This window comes from Rosa chinensis, chromosome 7, assembly GCF_002994745.2.
Source record: "Rosa chinensis cultivar Old Blush chromosome 7, RchiOBHm-V2, whole genome shotgun sequence".
Lineage (NCBI taxonomy): Eukaryota > Viridiplantae > Streptophyta > Magnoliopsida > Rosales > Rosaceae > Rosa > Rosa chinensis.
In genome coordinates this window covers 14,263,586-14,272,825 of record NC_037094.1, presented here as the reverse complement: position 1 = coordinate 14,272,825, position 9,240 = coordinate 14,263,586, and the positions used below count along the sequence as shown (strand labels likewise).

The 9,240-nt window shown below is 39.2% G+C and overlaps 1 protein-coding gene across 1 annotated transcript; it reads left to right on the top strand.

Moving 5' to 3' along the window:
* The first annotated feature begins 5,668 nt into the window (after positions 1 to 5,668).
* Positions 5,669 to 6,316, top strand: LOC112179386. The gene has a single exon (XM_024317784.2). It carries the CDS (start codon positions 5,669 to 5,671, stop codon positions 6,314 to 6,316), a length of 648 nt encoding a protein of 215 aa, XP_024173552.1.
* The last annotated feature ends 2,924 nt before the right edge of the window (positions 6,317 to 9,240 follow it).

Sequence of the window (9,240 nt, the reverse complement as noted above, 5' to 3'; positions counted from 1 at the left end):
GGTTGGGGCTTGCACTTTCACACCCACTTGCGTGGGTTCGAGTCTCCCCAAACGCGAAGTGTTGATTTATTTTGGATTTAATCCATATCCGGTTGGGTATAGAAATATATATTAATTTTGTGAAAATATATTAGAACCATGCATGTGGTCCGGTGGTTGGGGCTTTCACTTTCACACTCATTTGCGTGGGTTCGAGTCTCCTCAAACGCAAAATGTTGATTTATTTTGGATTTAATCCATATCCGGTTGGGTATAGAAATATATATTAATTTTGTGGGAATATATTAGAACTGTGCATGTGGTCTGGTGGTTGGGGCTTTCACTTTCACACCCTGGGTTCGAGTCTCCCCAAAAGCAAAGTGTTGATTTATTTTGGATTTTTCATTTCAGATTGGCCAGGGTCATTTTAGGAATTTCACTTCCATGTGGGGCCCACCTGTGCTGAGTTGGATCGCCACGTCAGCAACTAACGGCATAAATTAACGGAATCATAACGGATGGACCTATTGGACGAGAAAATGATAGTGTGGGGGTGTTTTTGATGAAATTGAAAGTCGAGGGACTGAATTGATGTTCGACCCAAACCATAGGGTACTAAACAGTAATTAGCCCAAATAAATAAGAAAAAAATACGGGGGTCTACACTCTACCTCCCTTAAAGAAATTTCATCCCCGAAATTTGTACATGGTTAGTTGAAAAGGTGGGGGTGCTTCTCACACATATTTGCCTCAAGTTCCCAAGTAACCTCCTCATTTCCTTGGTGCGTCCACTGAACTTTCACCAACGGAACCTCGCGGTTCCTCAGCTGTCTAGTGCTTCGTGCTAAAATCCGTATAGGCTCCGTTTGTAGGTATCATCACTTTGCAATGGCAAGGCTCTCCAAGTTATGACTTGCTGGGTCTCTGGCGGACTTTTCTTAAGTTAAGACACGTGAAACACGTTTGTGGATATGCTCTATTTCTTATGGAAAATCTACCCGATAAACCATGTTCCCAATTCTTTGGACTATCGAAAAAGGTCCGATGTATCGGGGTGCCAACTTTCCTTTGACCCCAAACCGACAGATTCCCTTTTGAGGTTTCACCTTGATATAAACAAAGTCCCCTACTCCAAACTCTAGGGGTCTCCTACGCATGTGTGCATATGAGTTCTGTCTACTCTAGGCTACTCTTAATTTCTCTTTAACCACTTGAATCTTTTCAGTGGTTTCCTGAACTAAGTCAGGTCCTAGTAAAGCCCGTTCTTGAGCGTCAGCCCAACACATAGGCGACCTGCATGGTCGTCCGTAAAGTGCTTCAAACGGTGCCATGCCTATGCTACCGTGATAACTATTGTTATACGTAAACTCCGCTAGTGGCAAACAGTCATACCACTTCTCTCCAAAGTCCAATACGTAAGCTCGGAGCATGTCCTCCAAAGTCTTGATGGTGCGTTCAGACTGTCCGTCGGTCTGAGGGAGGTATGCTGAACTCAAAATTATCTGTGTTCCAAGCTCTTCTTGAAGCTTCTTCCACAACCTCGATGTGAACCTAGGATCTCTGTCAGAGACGATAGTCTACGGCACTCCATGTAACTTGATGATGGTGTCGATGTATAGTTCCACAAAATACCCTACAGGTGAATCCATCTTCACTGGTATGAAGTGAGCGGATTTGGTTAGTCGGTCGACTACCACCCACACTCCATCGTGTCCTCGTGACGAGCGTGGTAATCCGGTGACGAAGTCCATGGTGATGTCTTCCCACTTCCACATGCACTGGCATAGGTAGCGGCTGAAGTAGTCCAGCTGGTAGTTGCTGTTCTGCTTTTACTTGCTGGCATATTGCATATCGGGCGACGTAGTCGGCCACATCCTTCTTCATCCCTCGCCATCCTTCTTCATCCATATGGGGAAGAAGTTCTCACCATACAAATAAGGGAGCCTCCCAGGCTCAGGTCAGAGTGTCCCACACTCTAGAGCATCCCATGCTCTGCTCTACTCATCCACGAACACAGAAGAAGCAGGGAGGAGTACTAATAGGCTAGCTAGCAATAAATATGACGACCCAGGTATGGTGGGTTAAAATCATATGAAAATCGAAATCAGTAAGGCTTTCCCCATATCTCACGAGAAAAATACATATTCCAGCGATGTGGCCCCGCACTCCAAAATATTCTTAGATTCATAAAGAAATAGGTGAGGAATAATAGATAATTATAATCCCCTCGGGAAATCCCATTTCTGATAATATTCCAGAGAAAAAAAAACTCAAAATCGACGAATAAAATATATTACTAAATTCCGGAAATCACCTCAGAAAATAATTCGTCGACAATCACATAAATCATGATTTCAGTTAAAATCATATATCGGAGATAAATTATCAAAGGCTCAAAATCCATTTCCGAAACACAATTGAAATAAATCGTAGTTAATCTCCAAAAATTAAATCATATTTCCGAAAATAAATCATAACCCCAAATCGGAGCATAATAAATTCGTATCCAAAATTCATATGGAAAAGCAATGCCAAAAATTATAATCTAAAGCAAAATATTATGCTCGATAAATAAAATGATAATTAAATTATTATTTCGGGAAAGATAAATGCATGCATCCTTATTTAAAACAAAAGTCCACTCACAGTACTATTTAGGCAATCACGCATACGACTTCCTTCGTCGAGTAATAGCTCGGTACATCGTCCTGTACACAATTATATTCCGTGAATAACTATTCAACAATTTAATACGATTTCTAAAATCAAATCCTCATAATTACATCTCCACTTCTTCTCGGATTCAACCCAAATTATACCACTAATACCAATTCGTTAATTTAAAGGTTCCAAGGCAGAACCGAGAGACATCTGATGGTCGGATTCCCGTAAATCGATAATGAAATTCTAAATTGCGGAAATTTCATAATCAACACAACTTTTCTTCAATTCTAACCAAATTCACATTTACGAGCTCTACATCAATTAATAGGATTTAATAAGCTAAAAATCGAAGCCAGAAAACTGCCCTACGTGCCTCCACGCGCCACCTACTCTGATGGCCACCAAATTTTGGCAGTGGCTTTATCTGAACCTCCTTAACACTTCTCTCAACTACCACCAAGCCAGAAAACAGCTAGAACTGCCTCAACAATCAAGAAAACAGTAAACCCAGATTTATGAATCATACCCAGAAATTCAAACCTTCGATTTTTCCTCTATGTTTCGATTCTCAGCAAAAGATTTGGGGAGGATGATCTACGTCTCAAGCCGCTTCTGATTGGCCAAGTTTGGCCAGTTTTGGTGGCCGGAAACTGGAGAAATTGGCGTTGACCAATTTTGCTACAGTAAACTTTAAGCTCGTGGATCCTCGTTTTTTGGCCACGACACGGTGTTCCACCACCATAGGTGAGTCGACGGAAGGGAGAGGAAGCGAATGGTGGTGGCGGCTCGTCCCCAGGTGGTCGGATGATGGAGTTGCAGAGGTGAGCCGAAGAGAGAGAGAAAGAGAACCACGGGAGGGAGGAGAGAGAAATGGAAGTTACCGGGCTCTTACAGTAAAAATTTAAATTTATACTATCTATCATGAACAATAACTTTGGTATTTCACTCATAACTTTGGCATACGAACTCCAATTTTTACGTATCATATATACACACGCTCGGTTTAACGTCCTCTACAACTTTCATGAAGAACATTTTCTCAAATTTTGACCCGAGAAAAAAGTCAACTTTTAGGACCACTAAAAGTATCGAAATAAAGTAAAAAGTGACAATGGTTGTCATTTACCGTCCAGATGACTAGTGAACGGGTAAATTAAGATACGGGACGTTACATGAGTATTTTTTCGTGGTTTTTTTTTTTTGCCCTTTTTTTTTTTGTCCTGAAATGACCATTTTACCCTGAAAATGGGCCCCATCGTCAAATTTAATGTTCGATTTAGACAGAATCTGAGAAATTGGACACGGTTGAGGAAAATTGACAAGCTCGGTGGGTAAACTGATTAAATTGAGAGGATAGGGACTAACATGAAGTTACCCTCAAACCTCAGGGAGGTAAACTGAATTTAATCCATATATAAGTATAGGTTTATAAGAGTAACTAAGTTTGACCTAGCTGATCGAATTCGAAACGAGAACCAAATTGGTTTGCTTTTCCACAACTATCATAAAACATTACAATCTCTCCATCAAGCGGTTGGTTTCTCTGAATTCATTTTCTATTTCATGGTTGTTTTAGAATGAATCTCAACAATTTAAATGCAATGTATAAGTCAATACAACATTAGGAGGCAAATTGGTATAGGCCAACGAATTGTAATTAAAATTGAAGTTTTTATCTTATGTTCACGCACATACATCGATGGAATATTTACAGACGTGATGTGAAAATATAAACACATTTCGCGGTCGTCATGCCATCGGTCAACTAAGAAGACATACAAGTGACAACGGTTGACCAATTCGATCATATTCAAAAATATGGTGAAATTGGCTAATTTTTTTACCACACTCATAATTTATTGTAATAATCATATCCAACGGTTGGTTTTTCCATTTTCTTTGAATTGATACAGGTTGCTCTTTAGAGTGTATGATATATAAATATAGGTTTATAACAGTAACTAAGTTTGACCTAGTTGATCGAATTCGAAACGAGAACCAAATTGGCTGAAATTTTTACAACCACCATCAAACATTACAATCTCTCCATCAAGCGATTGGTTTCTCCAAATTCATTTTCCACTTCATGTTTGCTTTATAATGAACCTCAACAATTTAAATGCAATGTATAAGTTATACAACTTTAGGAGACAAATTGGTAGACCAACGTATTTATAATTAAAATTGAAATTTTTATCTTATGTCCACGCACATCCATCGATGAAATATTTACAAACCCGATGTAAAAAAATAAACACGTTTTGCAGTCGTCACCCCATCGGTCAACCAAGAAAACATACAAGTGATTACGGTTGACCAATCCGATCAGGTTGGAAACTATGGTGAAATTAACTAAATTTTTAACCACACACATAATTTATTGTAATAATCACACCCAACGGTCATTTTTTCCATTTTCTTTGAATTGATAGAGGTTGCTCTTTGGAATGTATGATATATAAATATAGATTTATAAATAAAAAAATAGTGTGTTTAAATATTTATTATAAATAAAGCCCACAAGGCCTGTCCCAAAAAAGCCTGCAAGGCTCGCTTTATATGGACGAGCTTGAACCCTTCGATTTACAATAAATCCCGGCTCAGCCAGTCCCGCCATTATTTAAAAATATAATAAGGCCTGGTCCCGCTCGACCCGGCCCGCGGCCAAAAATCAAACATGTATAGTAGAAGGTTCTATACACATATTATCATAATCTCAATTTACACTTTTTTTTTATAATTAAATAATGGATTAGGCTAATCTCAATGTACACTTGTAAAGACTAAAAGTCCTCAAAAGAAGTCATACCATTCCCATCATCTAGAAAATCAAGGAAAAAACATCAAAACTACCACGCGCTTTGCTCACAAATTTCAACCTCTCTTTTTCTTACCCAAGTGATCAGACTCTCCAAACACTACATAAAGGTTCCATTCACCTCCCAAATTAGCCAGGTTGCATTACTCCAGTACCTTTAGTCGTAGTACCAACATTCATTCTAGCTAGAGACCAAAACAGAGAAAGATGGCTGAGAAAGACCAGCAGGCCTACGCATCAACAAATGGCTACACCAGATCAAATGATCACGAATCAGCCGGAACCACCTTCCAATCCGAGGAGGAGCTGAAACGCCAGAAGAGAAGGAAGTTGTTTATGTATATTGGTATTTTCATCGTCTTTCAAATCATAGTCATGACCGTATTCGGTCTCACTGTCATGAAAGTTAAGACCCCTAAGCTCCGGTTGGGTAACATCGAAGTCCAAAACCTCAACTTTACTTCCCAAACATCACCTTCTTTCGACATGACCTTCACAACGCAAATTAGAGTCAAGAACACGAATTTTGGTCCCTACAAATATGATAGTAGCTATGTCACGTTTTTGTACCAGGAGATGCCATTAGTGCAGGTTACAATTCCTAAAGGTAAGGCTGGGTGGCGTTCCACTGAAAAAATTGGGGCCACCGCGATTTTGAATTCCAAGGCATTGCCGAGTGTTTCAAATCTTGGCAGTGATTTAGATTCAGGGGTGTTGAAGCTGAGCAGCCAAGCAAAGATTAGTGGAAAAGTTGAGTTGATGTTTGTGATGAAGAAGAAGAAATCTGCAGAGATGAATTGCACCATTGAAGTTAATTTGGCAACCAAGGGGGTTCAGGCATTGGAGTGCAAGTGAAGGCAGTTTTTGGTGTGTGTGTGTTTTTTTTTTTTTTTGTGATATGAAAAGGAGCTTTTGGTGTTGTTACTCATTAGTTCTCACTATGTTATTTTTTCCCGCGTTGTACTTGTAAATAATATATAGAATTATAGGTTATCTTTCCTTTTGAATTAGTTTCTTAGTTCTTACTATCTCACCTTAATAGTTAAAGTGGTACAAGTCTTCACTTTGTGACGGAGTTTTTGATCTCCATGTGAGCCTGTGAGGTTATGAGATTTAATGAAATAATGAATCGTTGATTCCTAAATTGATTTGGAGGTTCTATCTTCGTCATGAAGATTGTTTTTTCTAAAAAATAACCCAAAAAAAAAAAACTTGAAGTATCATTAGGACTATGTTTACAACATTGTTAATAAAAAACTAATAAGAGTTTTAAAGATTTTGACTTTACTTATAGGAAATGATGACTTATTTTTTACTAATCAATGGAAAGAATAACAATTTAGTTGTATTATTCACTAGTGCAGGTAGTATCTTGGAGCAGATAGGAGTCTACTATTCAATAAGTAGAGTAAATCCACTAATTTTTTAATAACTTAAGTTTTAGGAATAAACGACAGCTAGAATATCAAAAATCGAGTTTGAAAAGATACTTTGGGTTCAAAACTTCTATTGATATTATGATTTAACATATCACCAATTTTGGGTACTACACTTATAATGCCCAAGTTTTGAAGTGGAGTGGTGGTTAACAAATTCAGACATAATATATCTATTGAAGTTCAATTTGAAACTAACGATAGTTTGTATGACTAATGAAGTACATAATCCACCGAAAAGAAAAAAAAACTACAGTTCTTCTCCTTTACCAGAAAACAAACTACTCTTCTTCTAGTAACATGCATAAGATCAGATGGTACAACTTATAACGAAGAAAAAATGAGAAAGGATGCTTATCAGGACCGATACCAACTTGGGTAAGCATATTCTGCATGAAGCCAACAAAAGCCATCACATCTTGGACTTGACTCGTTGTTCACATGCGACCCATGGTTCTTCTGCAACAAGACTGTAAGCCGCCCCCCAACAAAGTCTCCGTCTCTATATCTTCTGGTATAAACCGCTCATACGAGTTAAACAAATATACAAGACAAAGGCAATATTCAATAATGTGCCTACGGCCTACCTTATCAAAACCCCTAATAATAATAATCAATCTCACAAGTCTCGCCTGGCCTCAAAGGTCCAAATCGGACAACGGATGCCACTGAAGGTTCTATCCATATAATACTGAAAATAATGACGATTCTCCAAAGCTTTCATATCAAAGGTGACGGTTCATGTCATGCGCACCATCTAGAAGTCAAGAAATTCAGGCCATACCAAATTACCAATTACCCCAAGCGCGTTTAACAGAAGCCTATATCTATTGTAGTGTTATATGTCATTACATTCCAGGAAGCAAACTAGTGACCCATCACCCACTTGGACGAACTGTACGGTCTTCCAAAACTCACTATAAATCAACACAGACACCCCACTACAATCGCCACCAAGCAAACACAACTTTCTTCATTCACAAGAGAGAGATTTGCAGTTTCAGTTTTCATTTTCTGAGAAAAGAAAGAGCTTTAAAAACAAAAAAAACAAAAACAAAAAACAAAAATGTCTGAGAAAGCAGGGCACGATGAAGAAACACACCCTTTCCACGCCGATGAAGAGCGCAAGCGCCAGAAGAGGATCAAGATGTACAAATACATCGGTATTTTCATAGTGTTTCAAATCGTAGTGGTGACCGTTTTCGCACTCACGGTCATGAAAGTCAAGACCCCGAAAATCCGACTAGGCAACATCTACGTCCAGTCACTCACAGCCAACGCCGCAACCCCCTCATTCGACATGAACTTCGCAACCCAAATCCGGGTCAGGAACACCAACTGGGGACCTTACAAGTTCGAGGCCGGCGTAGTCACGTTCATGTACCAAGGTGTCCCCGTTGGACAAGTTTACATCCCCGAGGGCAAAGCTGGGATGAGGTCAACCAAGAAAATTGATGTGATGGTGAGTGTGAGCTCGGCCTCGTTGCCCGGGAACACAATGCTCGGGACTGAGCTGAACAATGGGCTATTGATGCTGACCAGCACGGCCACGGTGACCGGGAAAGTGGAGTTGATGTTGATCATGAAGAAGAGGAAGTCTGCGGACATGTTGTGCTCTATGGTGTTTAGTGTGGCCACAAACACTGTCCAGAATTTGGAGTGTGAGTGAAAAACAGAGCACGCCGCTGATCCGCCTCCAATTTTTAGTTACTTTTACGTTGTCAAATTTTTTTTTTTTTTTTTTATCTTTTTGGTGGTCTTGTAGTTCTTATTTACAAATTCTGTCGGCTGATATATATTATATATACACATTATAGTTTGAACCCCAATTTCTGCCTTCTTTTAATTGTTCTTTTCATTTTCTGACATTCAAACGTGAAAATTACATGGCTACTGAAAAGTCTGCTTGGGACTGGGAAAATTTTGGGGTATGAAGTATGAACTGTTCTTTTCTTTCAGTTGTGAATGGTATTGGCTTTGCAGATTTTTTTTTTTTTTTTTTAATGATTGTTGCATAAGTCAGATAAAACTGGCCCAATATGTGGAATCATATATCATGATGACTTTTCAGGTCGAATCAAAACCTTGTAGTTCTTTTCTTTAATAATGAAAGTGATGGCAGTTTTATAATGAAATAGTGTTGAAGATAATGCAGAATATATGAATGGCTATAGGAACTGATGAGGATACTTGAACAACCACCCGGTAAAAGTAGGGCCGGGCTCGGTGCGGGTCGGGCCGGTTTGGGTCTGAAACCGCAACCGAACCGGATCATTCGGTAATCCTATTTTTCGCACCGCAACCGCATTTTACAAGTTTTGGACCGGATTTCCGGTTTCGCTG

What these genes read in the sequence shown, in the direction of transcription:
- LOC112179386 (XM_024317784.2), top strand. Translation starts at nt 5,669, where the DNA reads ATGGCTGAGAAAGACCAGCAGGCCTACGCATCAACAAATGGCTACACC.